Source organism: Octopus bimaculoides, chromosome 1, assembly GCF_001194135.2.
Source record: "Octopus bimaculoides isolate UCB-OBI-ISO-001 chromosome 1, ASM119413v2, whole genome shotgun sequence".
Classification (NCBI taxonomy): domain Eukaryota; kingdom Metazoa; phylum Mollusca; class Cephalopoda; order Octopoda; family Octopodidae; genus Octopus; species Octopus bimaculoides.
In genome coordinates, this window is record NC_068981.1 from 146,706,833 (window position 1) to 146,726,564 (window position 19,732).

The window sequence follows — 19,732 nt, forward strand, 5'->3', positions numbered from 1 at the left end:
ATATATAGTTGGAATTTACAAAAAAAAGCAAGACGAAGACAGGTGTATAAACAACAAACAAGTGTATTAGTTTAATGTGTGTATATATATATATATATATATATATATATGAGTGTGTGCATGTAATATGTGTGTGCCTGTACGTATTATATATGTATTAATGCATATATAAATATATATAAATACGAATAAATACATGCGCAAGTGTATATACGTAAATATGTGTGTACATATACATACGTACAAATGTGTGTGTGTGTGTGTAGATAATTATTATTCTGATTAGGATATGATAAAAATATATCGGTGAAACCTTATTGCAATAATGTGCCAACCTTGCATCTAAATCATCATATTCGATGTTGATCTGGGGGAACTTTGCTAATGGCTGCCCTCAGTAAAACACTTGGCTTTTTTTTAAATAATATACAGATTTGTAACCTTACTTTACATATTTAAACACGATTTATATCCTATTCTAATATCTTACGATGATATTGCGTATTGCAATAGATGAAACGAACACGATTTTAATGATGGAGGAGTATAAACATTTTACGACGTTTCTATTATTTTTTACTGACAACATAGAATTGTTTATATCGTTCTCAGAACGATATAAATATAGTCAATTAGAGATACGTACATATATATATATATATATATATATATATAAATATATATATATATATATATATATATACATGTATGTGTATGTATGTATACATGTTACGGTTTACAAATGAAAAGCATATATAAGTATGTGGCGTGTGTATGTATACATATATACATACATACATACATACACACACACTCAGAGGCTTTCATTTGTGAATCCTAGCATGAGTTATATACACATAAATATATGTATGTGTGTGTGTGTAATGAAAAAGTATATCTTCAGGTAAAGATTTATAAACGAAAGAAAGCGTGTGTTATACGCTTTCTCTAATTTATAAATATTAACGTGAAATTAGACATATAATATACATACATCAGTATGCATATTATACATACGTATATAAGTATAGGTACACATATTTATACACATAGTCATGTAAAGATTTACATATGAGAAAATGGAGTGTATGTATGTATACATGTATATATATGTGTGTGTGTAGACTAGATGTATGTAAAAATTGCGTGCGTGTATAAAATTGTTTATATCGTTGTATGAATCTGCGAATCGTTTATGGACTGTTGAGCAAACAGGTTGTTTATTTATTCTTCAGTTTTACCAAAAAAGAAAAAATAAGGCTATTTAATTAATAATTAATTATTGCAAAAACTGCTCTGACAACGTTTATTATCAGGAACCTTAATACTGATACCAAATTTCAAACATAAACATCTAGTACAATCCATGTTTGCGAAATGAGTTGATTTTGTTTTATGCGTGTGTGTATGTGTGTGTGTGCCTTTTTTTTGGAATGACTCAGTCTTGAATTTAAAAACAAGTGAAACCATTTTAACTATCAACAAAATAACGATTCTGCAACAATATACTGCAAAACCTCACATATGTAATCTAATGATGTGAAAAACAAGGATTTATTTATGTCTATAAATTAAGGTGATGAAGTGATAAGTGAACTTTAGACAACTCTAATCATCGAACATAAACGAGATCTAACAAGTTCGTTCGGATGAGGTGAGATGTTTTCAAGATAACCATTCTTAAACTAAACAGAGAAATATTAACTTTGTGAATCACGAAAATAATTAACAATAAAAGATTAAATTTTTGAGTGCATGAAATTCCTTTTTCATCTTTAACTAACCTTTAAAATTCCTTTCGTGTACATAAAGTTTCATCCGCATTTTTTTGGTCGCTTGTATCATTCTGTGACAACTTTCTGTTTTCTTATTGATAACTCCATGAGTAGGTGTCAGCAATTACAGCGCACAAGAAAAAACAAATCCTCGCTAGAACAGATTCTCTGTTCTAAGTTAATGATCTTGATCCTGTGTGGATCAAAGAATTGGTAGATCGACGATCTACCTGAAATAATTCCTAAAACTATATCACACGAACATGACGCATCGCCTTTTCTTTTCCTTGTTTGTTTTCTTTTTCCTCTCCTTCCTTCGGTTTCATACGGTGTCAAAGGAAAAACGTAACCTTGATAATTTAAGCCCACTGACTGTACTATTAAGACTTTTTTCGGCAATTACATTAATAGTAACGGCTTTATTTTTCTCGTAAAGATATATGGTTGTGTTTAAAGAACATTATAGCTATATGTTACTGAAATGTTATATTCTTTATAAATTGCTGATCATTGTCAATTGTTCATTGAATAAATACATTTTGATAAAGGATCTCATTTTCATTCATGATCACTAAAGTTAACCGATTCATCATTTGACCGCCATTTGTTAACAACAATTTGTCTACTTCCGGAAGGAAAACAATCATAATTAAAATATGCCTTTTGATGATAACCCAATTCTTGATTATAACTTACGTCGCAACTAATCTTTATTGCAACGGTGTAACAGCGGTCCTAACTGCATCTGACATTATCCTCTCGGATTTTAAGCATTAGTGTTACAACAGAAACCGTAAAACGAATTAATATATATATTGCAGGAACAAGTGTATATTATTAGCCTTCGAGTTTTCATGTGGCCGGACAATGTAATGGACATCAAAATCAAAGGCCAAGACAAAGTATCACAGCTGCTAGAATGCTGCCATGAAATTTTCCAAAAGGATTCAACTTGGTCAGCAGGTGGTTGCTTAATAAGACTGAGATCGATTTCACTATAAAAACTTAAACTGTCCAGGAAGAAAACACAATGTTGGTCTGAGTTAGGAATCTTTAAATTCGCAAAGCAATATGCCTGCGATGTTAAGTTCACTAAGCCAATTTTTGCTTCTAAGCCAACAACTGTTGGTTGCTAAGAAAGCACTAAGCCAACAACTATTTCACCATAGGGAATAATATGAAATTTTTCAATTCATTAAGACAAAGCAGTTTTTATGAGTATCTGATTCAATCTATTGAAATTGCTAGCAGTAATTAGAGAAAACTAACTGCAGTTAGCATGAAACACTTGAATTACTCTAAAATAAAAATATGATCATATTGTGGACAGAAAGAGCATAGTACAAATGCATGACTATTAATACTCAAGGTTTTGTCTACCTTATGACAAGCAATGCAATTACTGCAAATGTGATGAAGAATTTGACAATGTGCTACATAAAGGACAGACTCAAAAGTAAAAGAGTTCTCACAGATGGCAATGAAAGTGCTGTATTTGATGCATGAATACATCAAGAAAGCAAACACAACTATACAATCAACATGAAATATTGTTAGATTATCACATAAGCAATAAACTGTATGATATTTATTAATATTCCTATTATTTCCAAGGATTGCCACAGTTTTGGAATTCTCCATTAGTATACAACCAAAATGCAGTCAGTGGCTGACACAAGATGTTAAAGTTACATTAGTGTTGTGATGAAATAAAGATAACAGATTGCTTAGTATTCAGGAAATATAAACTTGTTCCAGTTACAGTACAAATGCACATAGCAAATAATAAAAGTATTAGAATTGTTAGGATATTGATCCATGGAATTAATACAAAGAAGAAAGCATTGCATAATCTTTTATTCTTTATTTGTTTCAACCATTGGACTGCAACCATACTGGGGCACTGCCTTGAAGGGTTTAGTCAAACAAATCAACCAAAATATCTACTTTTAAATCTAGTACTTATTCTATCAATTTCTTTTGCCAAACTGGTAAGTTATGGGGATGTAAACAAACCAACACTGGTTGTCAAGCAGTGGTGGGGGAAGACAGTCAAACACTCATATGTGTGTGTGTATATATAATATACAAGGCAGGCTTCCACACAGTTTCCATCTGCCAAAGTATTGGTCAGCCCAGGGTTATAGTAGAAGACACTTGCCCAAGATGCTATGCAATGGGACTGAACCCAAAACCAGTTGGTTGCTAAGAAAGCTTGATAAAGAATTTTCTGAAAGTTACAACAACATACACATCCAATCATTAATTAGCCCAAATGCCAACATCCCCCGCAAATTCTAGCAACTTTGCCTTACTCTCTGGCCATGAAATCAATCATCTAAGATGACAATTACAACTTTTGACACTCTCGAATTCAACTACATTCAATACATGTGAATAAACAGCCTCTTCCTTTCATGAAAGGTCTGCTAATGAAGCACACAATAAACCACATTCTTGAATCAGTGGCTCACCTATTCCAGTTCCTCTCTGTTTGCAGATGGAGAACCAGTTACATGATATCACTAAATAGTAATATGTACCAAGAAGGAATGAAAATAATTTTTACACTGTTGATTTTCAAGCATTGAATGTGAATATTATATGTAATATTCACTATATATTTCTTCATTTCATCAAGCAAGATCTGTTCCATTTGGTAAAGAGAAAACTGCCTGGAGTGCTTGGAATCATCATCAGCATAATTTAACGTCCGTTGTGCATGCTGGTATGGGTTGGATGGTTTGACCAGGGCAGGTAAGGTGGAAGGTTACACCAGACTCCAGTGTGATTTGACATGGTTTCTACAGCTGGATGCCCATTTTAATGCCAACCACTCTGAAAGTGTAATAGGTGCTTTTACATGCCACTGGCATGGGTGCCATTTGCATGACACCAGTATCTGCCATAACTGCAGTTTGCTGAGCATGATGGGTCTTCTTCTCAAGCACGGCATAATGCCAAAGGTCTTGGTCTTGAAAGGAGCTCAGCCACTCTACCTTCATGAGGCCTAATGCTTGAAAGGTGCATTTTATGTGCCACCAGTACAGGTGCCAGTAACATGACACCAGTATCAGCCACAACTATGATTTCTCGTTGCTTGATGGGTCTCCTCATGCACAGCACATTGTCAAAGGTCTCAGTCACCAGTCATTGCCTCCATGATGCCCACAGTTTGAAGATCATGCTTCACCACCTCTTCCCATGTCTTCCTGGGTCTACCACTACTACAGGTTCCCTCCACAATTAGAAACCAGTACTTCTTTACACAGCTGTCGTCATCCATATGCATCACATGACCATACCAGCACAGTTGTCTTTCTTGCACACCACATCTTATGCCTAACTTTTCTTTCAAGATGCTTACACTCTGTCAAACATGCACACTGATATTGCACATCCAGTGAAGCATACTGGCTTCATTTCTTTCAAGCCTATGCAATTCCTCAGTTGCCACAGCCCATGTTCCACTGCCATGTAGCAAAGCTGTTCGCACATAGGCATCATACAATCTGTCTTTCACTCTGAGAGAGAGGCCCTTCATTGTCAGTAGAGGTAGGAGCTCTCTGAACTTTGCCCATCCTAATCTTATTCTCACAGCTACACTCTCGGAGCGTCCACTTCCACTACTAATTTGGTCACCTAGATAATGGAAGCTATCTACTACCTCTAGCCTACTGCTCTGGTAGTTGATGGAGTCTATTTTCTGTGCATTTTTGGTGTTTACTGTACTCTGTGCACCTTCCACACACAAAAGTGATTTTCCCCGTTAACCTTCTAATATTGCTGCACTTTTTATGTGTCCAAAGCTTACACCGGGTGCATCTTATGGAGTTTCTACTTATGCTTTTTCTACAGATTGAGCAGGGCCATCTTCCTGATGGAATTTGTGATTTATCTGTCTTCCTACTTACTAAGACTTTACTTTTTGCTAGGTTAACTCAAAGGCCCTTTGATTCTAGACCTTGCTTCCATACCTAGAACTTCTCTAATTCTGTTAGTGATTCAGCTATAAGAATAAGGTCGTCAGTATAGAGGAGCTCCCAGGGGCAGCCTGTCTTAAATTCCTCTGTTATTGCCTAGAGGACTATGATGAACAAGGGGGAACTGTGGACCAATTCTTGATAAACTCCTACTTGTACCCTGAATTTTTCACAACTTGTTGCCAACTCTCACTTTACTGGTAGCATCTCTGTACATGGCTTGTACAGATCTCACCAACACTTGCTATACCTAATTTCTACATTGACCACTAGATAAAGAATTGGATGACCCTGTCAAAAGCTTTCACCAAGTCAACAAAAGCCAAGTGCGGGGGTTTATCTTTGGCTAGGAATTTCTCCTGCAGCTGCCTTACTAGAAATATAGCATCAGTGGTGCTTCTCCTTGGCACAAAACCAAACTGCATCTCATCAACACTAACTCTCTCCCTAATTAGTCAGGCTATGACTCTCTCTCTGTAACTTTCATCACCTGATCCAACAATTTGATAACTCTATAATTATTTCTATCTAAGGCATCACCTTTACCTTTGTAGCTGTTGACTATGGTACTGCTACACCAGTCATTGGATATGACTCCTTTGTGAACCACCTGATTTGCAATACAAGTGACTAGACTATAACCCACACTGCCAGATATTTTAAGGATCTCAACAGTGATTCCTGGGGGCTTTCCCTGTCTTCATTACCAAGGTATTGTTGAGTCAGGTAGCTGGTCACTCAACTGGCAGACTCTCCTCCTCCCATTCATTCTCCATGTTCAATAGTCTTTCATAATGGCATTTCCAAGCCTCTTTCTTTGCAGAATCATTAAACGCAAGTGCACCTTCATCCATGTGGACACATTTCTCTCCTATGATATTACAATTTTCTCACACACTGTCTTGCGATCTTCAATTCATTGGCACTCATGTTGCTGAACACAGGCAAACTTCTTCTTTTCTGCTTCCCTTCTGGCTATCTGATATAGTTCCCTGCTCCCCCTACTATTCCAGGTCTGTTTCTATGTTCAAATGGCTCTGTCTACAGCATCGTTCCACCACCATGTTACCCTAGGTCTGGATGGGACTTTGCACCAGCTGCAGATTTGATCTGTGGCCCTCAGCAAGCTGCCTCATAGGAATTCCCTCATTGCCCTCTATATCACAAGTCTGTAGCTCCTCCTCCCTCTCATCAAATTTCTCAATTAGGATATCCCTAAATCTCTGACCATATGAAGGGTCCTTAAGCTTCCAAATCCTTCTTTTCCAGATTGATCTGCTTCTTGGCATCCTTCTGGCCTGGAATCTAAAGTCACTAATGACTAGTCTATGCTGGTGGGTACATTCTTCACCAGAGAGGGTCTTTGCATTTAAGAGCAACCATGCATCCTGCTGTCTGGTGAGAATGTAATCAATCTGGCTTGCACAGTCACCTGACTGGTAGGTTATCAGGTGGCTGTCTGGCTTCCTAAAGTTGGTGTTGCAGAGCTATAGGTTATTTGCATCACAGAACTCCAGTAGCCTTGTTCCCTCTTTGTTTTGGGAACCAATTTCATGGCCCCCATGTACACCATGGAAGATACCAGGCTACCATCTGACATGCACATTGATATCCCCAGCTACAAAGATGAGATCATTGTCATTCATCTTTGAGGTAACCTGTAGAAGTATATCATAAAAGTGGTCCTTCTTTTCATTTGGTAGGCCTGCTTGTTGGGTATAGGTAGAGATAATTGTCACTATACTATTCCGCAAGACTAGCCTCAGCTTAAGTACTATTGCATACTCTGACTACCTCTATGACCTTATCCACCCATTTCTATGCAAGGAGTATGCCCACACCACCTATTCCATCATTGTTACCTTCCCAGAAGATTTTATACATATGTGTCTTTCCTGTGAGGAACCTGGCTGAAGCTCCTCTCCACCTCTCTTGAATGCAACATACATCAACATGCCTCCAGTCAAGCATCTCAACGATCTCACTAGACCTACCTTTCAATGTGCCTACATTGGCAATGCCAACTCTGAAAACTGGGAAAGGGACATGGGAGGGAACATAGGAAGGAAAGATGGTATTCAGCACCTTAAAGAAGGTTTCAATGATCATTTAATAACAGACATGTCACACCAGTTGTTCTTGCTTTAAACTACCATCTTTCAAACATGTTAAAATTGTTGCCCCTATTGTTGGGGAGTGTAGTGTAAGCATTGTAAATATAAGTGTTACAGCTGCAAATATAAATAGGACAATGTTTAAATTAGGTAAGTAAGTAAATGAGCTGCTATTGGTTAGTCCATTATATATAGAGAGAAAGAGGTAGATGGTTTGTTAATTTATTAGGTAACACATCCCCCTTTTGGAGCATGCAGTAGTGTCAATGATTGGTGATGGTGGTGGTCTTCTGGTACAGAAGTGAGGCAGTGCCCTGTAGGGGTTTCCAGTATAGGTGGTGGGGGTAGGAGTGGGTGGGCACATCGCAAACAAGCAATGGCCAGCTACACCTCAAGAAATAGCAGTAAGAAAACACTAGTGAGACAGAGAAAGAGAGAGACCTGAAAGACTTCATCGCTTGGGGAAAGCATAACAAGAGTGAAAAAGACATAAGTTATAAGACAAGGTGAGAATGTTTATGAATTTTAGAGAAAGAGGGAGAAGTTTGAGGAAATCGTGGGAAAGGAAACATGGCAAAGTATGGTAACACATGGGTTATGAAATGCAGAGAGGATATTGCAAAGGATTGATAGAATTACAATTTGAAAGTTATTTGAAGTATTTAAAGAATTACAAGTTGCGAAAGTTATTTTAACTCAAACAGCAATATAGAATCCTAAGAAATTCATATTAGATGAAATCACTGTAAAATTGACTTTATAAAAAAGTAATTTCAAACAATCTTAGGCATTCCAGTTCTTTAAAGGAACATAGAAGCATCACACCTTGGGTAAATGTTATCTACTTTAGTCATAGGTTGAACAAAGCTTTGTGAGTGAATTTAGTAGATGGAATGTGGTTACTATACAAGCAAACATCACCTGTGTGCAGTTCTGTGTAGATTGCCTTTTTCGTCATTTTGTTTTTTTCCTTTACACTCCACCTGTCTGAAATGTCAAAATTAACTCTTCCCACTTCAACAAGCATGTAAAACTAATAATTTTTATTAGAAACTTATCTTGTCTGGTGAGTGAGTGACTTTTTTTCCCCACTCTCTATCTCCCTCTAATAACGTCCAACCAACCCATACCAGCATAGAAAACTGACGTAAAATGATGATGACGACATACAAGGTGTCCATAAATTATCTTTACAACTTCCACAATGTATGATATCAAATTGTAAAGCGAACTGTACGTACAAAATTTGTATATCACCAATATTCAGATTTAGATTTAGCATTCAGATTAATCTATCAAATGTAATGTTTATTTATTCACAATGTTTTGAATTAATCATGGCGTATCTCGTAGCTTTGACATTTCAATGATGTGATTGTTTATTCTGAGAATGACGTAGTAGGGTAGGTGCAAGGGACAGGATCTAGCAAGTTTGAACAGAAAACAGGAAGATAATTTGGGTTGGATATGGCTTGTTTAAATGCTAAAGCATTAAGGTGGAGAGCTGACAATATTATTAGAGCATTTAGGAAAATGTGCTTTGCAGTATTACTTCCGGTTCTTTACGCTCTGAGTTCGAATCCCGCCAAGATCAGCTTCACCTTTCGTCCTTTTGGAGATCGATAAATGAAGTAACAGTCGTGTACCAAGGGCGATGGTATGAACTAACCCATCACCTCAAAATTAGTGACCCTGTAACTAAACTAGAAACCATTATACATCTCCAATGACTTGAAGCAGTCACGACTAAAGAGTTACTTCCCTTACATTGAAAATTTTATTCGGCATCTTCAGAAATTCCTTTTTAAAAAATAAATTAGTTGAACTAAGACCATACTTGGCCACTGCTGTCAAAGGATTTCAGCTGTTCATATCTGCTCTAGAACTTGGTAATTGTTTTATCAGCAATGGAAGCGGAGAAAAGGCAAAACCCAATCAGGAGTACATGGGAGATAACCGATAGGAACGAAACCAGTTTGATATATTTTTTGCTATCACACACACATACACTTAAAAGTACTTTAGAAAATGACAATAACACAATTCTGATTTCATTTCGCAATGATTTGTATAAACTATGCTACTTATATTTATATATTTATACTTTCTACAAGGCCTGAAATTTAGTGGGGAGGTGCTAGTTGATTACATTGATACCAGTGCTCATTAGGTACTTATTTTATTGACCCCAAAAAGATGAAAGGCAAAGTTACCTTCGACAAGATTTGAACTTGGTGGTATTTCTTCCAGTTCTTTACAATCTAAGTCCAGCACAATAACAATTCTGCCAACTCAAACAGAAAGTTTTGGAATATCATGGAACTGGGATTATGTATAAGTGTATTTATATCAAAATCATTTAGATATTATCTGGATCGGTGCTCCACAACCAGTATACTGTAGCGCACTGGTGTATCACATGACGATGCTAGGTGTGCTATAGTGTAACCTAATATAATTTTTTTCCCTATCCTTTTAGTTGTATTTTTGAAAAGAGTGTAAGTGTACCACAGGTGAAAAATGGTTGTGGAGCACTGGTCTAGATTAATGTGATGTGTATTTAACACATAAATTGACTTATATTTTGAGAGTAGGTTTACAGTCTAGACAATGTTTTAGACTTTGACTTCGAAGACTAGTTTTCATTATGTTCATATATGCTCAATTATTCACAGTTTATATTTTTACTTCCTTTTAACTTGTGCCAATATATATTTTATTTTTTTAAATGAGTTTAGTAAGCATTATCAATTTAATTTTAAACAAAAATTTAAAAAAACGAAAATCTTCTTTGAACTTTCTTATATTTTAGTATTTTGCATTTTGTACTGATAACAATTTTGATTGAATATAATAATTAGATATGCTCTATCTAGAATTTTTTTTTAATATGTATACGTGTGTGTTTGTGTGTCTGTGTTGAGTGTGCGTGTGTGTTTGTGTGTGTGTGTGTGTGTGTGTGTGTGCATTCGTGTCTGTATAACAGAGAATGAGAGAGTGATGAGGGTAAAAACGAGAAGCTGAAACTATCATCATCATCATCATCATCATCATCATCATCATCATCATCATCATCATCATACACAGTTCTGACTGTTAGTTAACAAAGTTTGCTTCTCAAACATGTGGCCTTGAGTTTGATTCCACCATGTGGTACCTTGAGCAAGTGTCTTCTAGTATAGTCCAGGGCTTATCAAAGCCTTGCGAGTGGAGTTGATAAGTGGAAACTGAAAGAAGCCCAATGTGTGTGTGTGTGTGCACCCTAGTCATGACACCACATGGTGGTGATTATGTTTACATAATCACTGTCATACAAGTAAGGTTGTTCATTTCCAGTCTTCCATGAAAAACATATCTGGTCAAGAGAAAATACTACCTTGCCTGAAAACAAGTGAGGGTTGGTGATAGAAAGTGTTTTCTGACTGCAGAAAATTTTCCACAAAAAATACCATCTGACAAAGGCATGCATGGAATAATGGGTTTTAACTGATGATGGTGCCACATAAAAAGCACTGGTGCTGCTGCCACATAAAATGCACCCAGAACACTCTGTGGAGTGGTTGGTGTTAGGAAAGGCATCCAGCCATAGAAACCAAGCCAAAATAGGCTATGGAACCTGGTGTAAGGCCCTGGCCTTGCCAGTTCCTGTCAAGCTGTCCAACCCATACCAGCATGGAAAAAACATGTTAAATTATAACAATGAAGATGATGACGACAACAACGACAATGATGATGATTTTCATCCTGGAATGAATTTGACAGTTTGTCTCAGTCCAAATCACCTCCTGTTCACAGAGACTAGGTGGTGCTCATGTGCATCATTTGGTTTGGTTTCGAAGCTTGATGCTCGTGAACAAAAGAAAAAAGAAAAAGAAAAATTTGTTAAAATTTGTCAGTAAAGTTATTTTTATCTTTGGCTGAAATAAAAATTCATAAAATATATATCCTAAAGGAATACTCTAACCCAAATTTAAAAATATATGATTTCTTACCAATTTTTGTGAATTATGATCTATTCAAATACTTGTAAGCAAATTTTCAAGTCTATTAAATATTTGGCACACTCAAAAATTATATTTACTATACAGGAATAGACAAGGTGGCAAGATGGCAGAATCATTAGCATGCAGGGCAAGATGCTTAACAGCATTTTGTCCATCACTATTTTCTGAGTTCAAATTTCTCCATAGTTGACTTTGCCTTTCATCCTTTCAAGACCGATAAAATAGTACCAGTTGAACACTGGGGTCCATTTAATTGACTTGGTCCCCACCCCCAAAACTGCTGCCATTTCAGCCAAAATTTGAAACCAATATGTTTTTTCCATGCTGGTAGGGGTTGGACAGCTTGACAGGAACTGGCAAGGCCAGGGCCTTACACCAGGTTCCATAGCCTATTTTGGCTTGGTTTCTATGGCTGGATGCCCTTCCTAACACCAACCACTTCACAGAGTGTTCTGGGTGCATTTTATGTGGCAGCAGCACCAGTGCTTTTTATGTAGCACCATCATCAGTTAAAACCCATTATTCCATGGTTGCCTTTGTCAGATGGGCAGAGAGGGCGTGTCATTGATGAGGTTGTAATGAAAGGACTTTGGAAAGCATAACTGATTGATTGTTTGACTGAGTGATTACTCAAACGATTTATTAGTTAATAGATTGAATAGTTAACCAATTGATAAATAAAGAACTAGTGTGTGTGTTTGTTATTGGCATAATGACATTCTTGAGATACAACAAAATCAATACACACACATCATCAGACAATTTAAATATATATTTATTTAATATACATTTCTTCACATAAATGTAATTTTGTTATCTAAATCTTAGAGAAATATCTCGATAATGATATATTTATATGAAACAATAAAAGAATACTTCCAAATACAAAGTAATTTTTTTTTTTTCTTTTCTTTTCTTTTTTCATGTAAAAATATTTTCGATATAAAATTTAATATAGAATGTTAAATGTTGAAGTAAAATATCTTAAAAAGTAGTTCTGAATTTCTAGTCTGTAAAACATAAGTTCCATTGAAACATTTTTTTCATTTTTTTGTGGGTTAGGATTGTTGAGAGGCTGCTTTGGTTTTGTAATGTTCTTCAGTGTACCTATACTATTTAAATAGTAATTGATGCAACACTTCCGTTCATTTCATCAGACTTAAAACGCTTGTGAATGCTATTTGAAGTTGATATTTCCTCATTTTTTTTATTCATGGCACTTTCAGCTATTGCTGTTAAATGTTCTATTTCAGAAGGTCCAGTCTGTTGAACCATGTCGTAGAAATATCCCTCTTTAGACTTGAGAAGGTTATATGGCATGTCAAATTGCACAATGTGTCCTTCTTCCAAGACCTGAAAAGAGAAAATCCATATTAGAAATCTGAAGCAAGCAAACTAGAAAAGTTACAAAATCTTCCATAGTCTTATTTAATATTCATAACAAACATCAAAAGGTGAAGACAGAAAAAAGGATGAACAATGTTAATGAGGACAGAATAGTTAGTTGAGCAGTGGGAAGGAGAAACATGAATAATCATGAGACTAAAGAGATAAATACATACATTGTGAAATGAATATCAGATGTAAAAATGCATAAAGGATGAAGCTTGCTTCCCAGCTGCATGGTTTCGGGTTCAGTCCCACCGCGTGGCACCTTGGGCAAGTGTCTTCTGCTATAACCCCGGGCTGACCGAAGCCTTGTGATTGAATTTGGTAGGCGGAAGTTACTGCCGTGTGTGTATACATCTGTGTATGTGCTTGTGCCTCTCTCCCAGAGAGTGAGAGGGGGGAAGTTTTCTCTAATTTTGTGACCCTTAATTGGCAATCTGTTACTTGTTGTTTGAGGTAAGCTTTAATAGTATTCAGATTGTTTATATAAAAAGCATTTCTTAGTATTCTTTTCTACTCTAGGCACAAGGCCTGAAATTTTTTTTGGGGGGGGGCAGTCGATTAGATTGACCCCAGTACGCAACTGGTACTTAATTCATCGTCTCCAAAAGGATGAAAGGCAAAGTCAACCTCAGCGGAATTTGAACTCAGAATGTAAAGACAGACGAAAATACTGCTAAGCATTTCGCCTGGCATGTTACCGATTCTGTCAGCTCACTGCCTTAGCATTTCTTAATATTGTATGAGAAAAACAATACAGCACCCCTGACTTTCAGAAACATTTTCTTATGCTTAGAATTGCTGAAGCATGGACTAAACTACCTGCATCAGGTGTTAAGCTGTCAGGACACTGCATCTTTCAAGACTTCCATGCTTCCTGAAATTCTCCAGCAGTACACCTGATACCCCACCCCCCGTTTTTTTTTTTAATGGAAATGAAAATTTATCCTATCAACAGCCAGCAAGAACACCAGAAGCATTTCAGCCTCTTTAGTGCCTTTACAATGGTGTGTACTTGTAACCAGTCACATGCTTGGACAAGAATTTGCCACCTCTGATATAGGAAAAAGTAAGACATTCACTGATGCTGAAAATGGCTACCCAGCGGAATAAAAATCTGGTATAAATAATTGAGGCAATATTTAATTAAAATAGTTATTTGTGTATCATACTTAATGTGTACACTCTGTCAGTAGGCTAGTTACTACTTCTTAATCTTGAGATAACATCTCTTAAGGATTTGCTGTTAAAAACACAATAAATATCAGATGAAAATTTGTCTCAGCAGAACCAGTAAGAACACTAGATCCATTTCAGCCTTTTTGAAGGCTTTTTTCAATGGCATGTACTTGCAACCAGCTACATATTTGGATGAGAATTCGTTGCCACTGATATAAATCTACTCAGTCAGGACTAACCTGGGACTACACAATAACAACAATAATTTTAATATTATGTAACCTCCTTGTGGGTCAAACAACTGAAGAATCACAATATGACCTATATAGAAAGAGTGCAGGTGTGGTTCTCACTCTCTATAATATTTCTCTATATTTACTTAGCAATTTGCTTGCTACCATATTATAAAGTTACTGTCAAGCTATACTTCACTGATGAAGCCAAAATAAGATCAAAATACATTTTGAGTTACCTCTCTTATCTGCTGGAAATGCAAAAAAAAAAATTTATATATATTAATAGTCATCAATTAATATTGTTTGATTTATTCACTGCATATTTCATGCTACTTTAGCCAGCATTAAATAACTCTACTTACAACTGTTTATTATGAGAATAGGAAGTGATGAGGAGTGTTAGAATTAATTGATTTCTCATGATATTTATAAAATTGCTAAGTCAAAGCTTGATCAATGGCTACACAACAACAGCTAAAAATTATTATTACCATAACTCGATCAGAATCCATAATGGTGACAAGCCGATGTGCAATTGTCAACACAGTACATTGCCTGAATTTATCTCGAATTGTATTTTGAATCAGTGCATCAGTTCTATTAAAAGAAAGAAAATTTTTTTTAGATATTCCATGGTTATTAGCCAACAATCATAATTACATTTTGAGAGAAGCCCTTTACTGTAGACAAAATTTTTTTAAAGCAGTTGTTTACTGTCAACTTAATGTGACAGACTCATTAAGGGAATCATACTGCTGCTATTTAGCCCTAGGAAGCTAGACCGCTTCCTAGGGCTAAATAGCAGCAGTATGATTCCCTTAATGAGTCTGTCACATTAAGTTGACAGTAAATAACAGCTTTATCGCAACACTGCTGCTTGTATCTGTCTGTGAGATTTATAATTAGATCATTTCTAAAATCTTTTTAGGCTCAGTACTAACAGAAATATTTTTCTTAAAAAAAGCACTTTGCTGCAAAAAGGAGTGAGGTGTGTATTTTATTCCTTATCTTTCCATTAAGAACTGCTAAGCTGCCAGAATGTTTATTTATGTGAAACATAAACAACATCAGGGCTACCCAAGAAGAGTTAATGCTAAGTTACACAAGGTTTACACATACACACAAATAATATATACATATAAATACACATACATCCACATATTGTGTGTGTGTGTGTTTATAAATGAATGTGTTCACTATGTACAAAGTGTCCTTTGTTTCCAATCTTCTATGAAAACATGCTAAGTCATCATCATCATCATCATTTAGCATCTGCTTTCCATGCTGGCATGGGTTAGATGGTTTGCCTGAAAACTGGTAAGCTGGAGAGCTGCACCAGGTTCCAATCCAATTTGGCATGGTTTCTGTGGCTGGATGCCCTTCCTAACAGAAACCACTCCAAGACGAATAATACCTTGTTTGGAAATTGGTGAGGAATGGTGACAGGAAGAGCTTCAAGCTGTTGAAAATCTGTCTCAGCAAATTCTAAGAGGATATCACAATGATGATGATAATGATGATATTAACATATATATCATCATTATCATCATCATCATCGCTTAATGTCCACCTTCCATGCTGGCATGGGTGGGACGGTTTGACAGGTGCTGGCCAGGCATAAGCCTGTACCAGACTTCTGTGACTGTTTTGGCAGGATTTTTACAGTTGGATGCCCTTCCTAACACCAACCACCCAACAGAGTGGACTTAGTGCTTTTTACATGGCACAAGCACAGGTGATGTCAGTTTTGGGAAGGTTTTTACAGCTGGATGCCCTTCCAAATCCCAAACACTTTACAGTGTGGATTGGGTGCTTTTTAAGTAGCACCTGCATTGACAGAGTCACCAAGTAACCTGCAAGTTAAAAATCTTTTGAGAGGGGAGGGGGGCATTGGAGGAGGTAATCTTGTATCAGGTGATGAAAAGTTATAGTGAGACAGAGAGACAGTAACAGGTATCTTGCTGTAGAAGAGGTACAAAGTTACCTAGTCAGAGAGAGAGAGAGAGAGATCAGGAATGAAGACAGAAACAGGTGTGCTGCTGCAACGGAGATGCATGGTTACCCAACCTGAGGGAAGAGAAGGAGAGAGAGAGAGACAGCAGGCGACGGTGGCAAAGAGCTGGGTATACTCACAAGGGATGGGGATCAGAATATAAATGAGATGGTCAAGTAAAAGCAGAGAGATGTAGATGGTGGCAAGTGCCAGGGCATACCATTGAGATTCGAAGGTTATAATATAAGGGGCAGGATATTGCCAAAGAAGCTTGATTAGAGAGTGAAAGTTAGTGGTGAAAACCTGGTAGACGAAAACTTAAAGAAGCCCATTGTGCGCACATGTTTGTGTGTGTGTGTGCATACACACGTGTTCACAATTGTGTACATGTCTTTGTATCTCTGTCTGTCCCTCACCATTTGGTAATCAATGTTGGTGTGTTTACATCCCTGCAATTTAGCAGTTCAAGAAAAGAAACTGATAGAATAAGTATCAAGCTTAAAAAAAAAATAAATACTGGGGTCAATTCATTTGACTAAAATTTTTCAAGATAGTGCCCCAGCATGGCCACAGTCTAGTGTTTGAAATAAAGGAAAGACATAAGTGCAGCATAGCCAAATGGTTAAAGGTTTGCTTTGTAACCACACATTCATGGCTTTGACCCTACTGTGTGGAAACTAAGGGAAATATCATTTTCCATAGCCACAGATTGACCCATGAATTGTTAATGAAAATGTGTAAGTACAAACTGCATTGAAGCCCATCAGGTTTCTGTACAGTTTCACTGTGTTGTGATGATTCTGCCTGAGAATTATGTTGAGGGTACACATATCAGTAGAATATTCATTCACTTGTATGTTAATTCAGGACTGAACTACTGAATCCTCATCATCAAACAATCAAGATCCATTTTACAAACACACACACACACGTGCACACACATATGCACACACACACACACAAACACACATCTGGAGCAAAGTATGGCTGAACTTGGGGCCTGGAGAGAGAATGCAAATTCTTAATTCAAACAACAAATGATCACAATATCTGACACTATAAAAATCTGCAAGACCTTCATACACAAACATACATTTACAATGGGTTTATGTCCAGTTAATGTTTATCAAATTCCACTTACAAGATATTAGTCAACTTAAGACTATAAAAGAAGACACTAAGGTGCCACAAAATGAGATTAAACTTACCTACAACAATTGAGTTGCAAAGCAAACTTGCTTAACTAAGCATTTATACAAATCTAGAATAGTAAATAAGATGTAAAGTAAGATATACGTATGAAATATGAAAAAAAAATACTAACCTTAAGTCTACATTAGCAGTTGCTTCATCAATAATTAGTATTTTGTTCTCTCGGAGGACTGCTCTTGCCAGACATACCAACTGCCTTTGGCCAACACTTAAGTTACTTCCTCCTTCACAAACTTCAAAATTTAGACCTTCAGCACTATCATCAACCATAGATTTCAGCTGAACCTATATTTTTAAGAAAATTGTTTGAAATTTATGAAAGAAAACTAAAATGATAGAAAAAAATCAAACAAGTAAGAATATTTATTAGCATAAAAAGTAGTAAGAGAAATATCAATCATTCCCAACCTTTCTTCTAAAATGTGAGTAGCCATGTAGGTCCACAACAGCAAGAAAGCTGTTCTGCTCTGGCCCCTTCTCTCATATTTTTACCAATTTGTTACTCCTCATCTTTTAAGCATAAAGTTGCCTTCTCCACATTGCATGACAACTAGTGCTGGTGGCAAGAGAAAAGCATCCAGTACATGCTGTAAACTGGTAAGCATTAGGAAGGGTATACAGCCATAGAAGCAATGCCAACGCAGACACAAGGTCAAAAGAAAGTAAATAACCATCAATAAAAATAAAAATCTATTTTAAAACTTACATCTTCAAGAGATTTCCATAAATCATGATCATCATATTCATTAAATGGATCAAGGTTTTGCTTCAAAGTTCCTTTAAATAAAACTGGGTCCTATAAAAGAACAAACACAGAAAGAATAGTTAATCTATAAAAATGCTTTATAAAGAAGCTATCTCAATGATGATACTTGCTATTATAAATGATATTTGTAAAGTGTGCAGGATGATAGTAACAGTAGTTTAACAGAATAAATGCCTTGTGGCATTTGGGTATGATTTAAGTTCAAATTCTTTTGGGATGGCTGCCTTTCACCTCTCTGAGAACGATAGAATAACTACCACTTGCTCAAAGTAGTTACAGTAAGAAGTCAATTTATATATAGAAAATGTCACCCACTCCGCACCTGAAGAGAATCAAAAGGAATGTAAAAGAATATTCTGTTACCCAAAATCCCAAAGAATATTCTTCTTCCTCGTGTTGTATTTACTGCTTGACCACCTAACTCTGACCCCTCTCTCTCTTCGATTTACCACTTGATTCGCCAACACTCCACCCACCCCCTATCCTAACCCCATATAAACCAGTGCATGCTCTGTTTCCCCTACTTGATATTCAATTCCTCTGCTGATAGAATATGAATTTCAGAAGATGCTCAGATAAGAAATTTTGTCTTTTCAACCTCGTTCATGTACTCCTGTTTCTGCGTAGATCATAAACCCCCACCCCCATTCATTCTTTATTATCATTCAATTTCTTTACCATGTAAACATAGTTCTCATAGCTTTGTCTTCCTTGTTTGTCTTAAGTTAATCGTCACATTTTATTTATTCTATTCAAGTTTATCATTTCGTTAATCCATTCTCTCTAAATTTGTCTAACCATAGTATACAAGTGCAGAAGATGCTCTCATTTAAACTTGCTGGATCAGGGTACAACCGCCCTCCCACCCCCTCCACCTTCGCCGGAAGTTCCTATCCTCTGTCATCCTTGGTTGTCTCTCACAAACACTTCTAAGGGCCTAATGCCATCCCCACCCCTACCTAAGGTTTATCGATCATATAGGGCATAAAAATGGTGTTGTGTATGCAGGTTGTAGGCTATTGCCAGGGGAGCACTAACAGCACCATCCGAGTGGGATCACTGCCAGAGCAGCTGTCTGGCT

At 36.5% G+C, this 19,732-nt stretch overlaps 2 protein-coding genes across 6 annotated transcripts in view; both read right to left on the minus strand.

Annotated features, from left to right (window-relative positions):
- The window catches only part of LOC106883578 (GATOR complex protein Iml1), a 131,247-nt gene extending 128,741 nt beyond the window's left edge, over positions 1 to 2,506 (minus strand). The window contains exon 1 of one of the 3 annotated variants that reach the window (XM_052971325.1): positions 1,785 to 2,506. In XM_052971325.1, the coding sequence (XP_052827285.1) occupies positions 1,785 to 1,845 (61 nt within the window). In that variant the 5' untranslated portion in view covers positions 1,846 to 2,506. The remainder of the gene's footprint in view (positions 1 to 1,784) is intronic. The other 2 variants (XM_052971318.1, XM_052971322.1) reach the window with 2 other exon arrangements.
- A 10,160-nt stretch (positions 2,507 to 12,666) lies between these two features.
- LOC106883579 (ATP-binding cassette sub-family C member 4) overlaps positions 12,667 to 19,732 on the minus strand; it is a 146,239-nt gene continuing 139,173 nt past the window's right edge. For all 3 annotated transcript variants that reach the window (XM_052971339.1, XM_052971338.1, XM_052971336.1), the window contains exons 23-26: positions 18,592 to 18,681; positions 17,998 to 18,170; positions 15,172 to 15,277; positions 12,667 to 13,229 (exon numbers count right to left, since the gene is read on the minus strand). In XM_052971339.1, the coding sequence (XP_052827299.1) occupies positions 12,993 to 13,229; positions 15,172 to 15,277; positions 17,998 to 18,170; positions 18,592 to 18,681 (606 nt within the window). In that variant the 3' untranslated portion in view covers positions 12,667 to 12,992. The remainder of the gene's footprint in view (positions 13,230 to 15,171; positions 15,278 to 17,997; positions 18,171 to 18,591; positions 18,682 to 19,732) is intronic.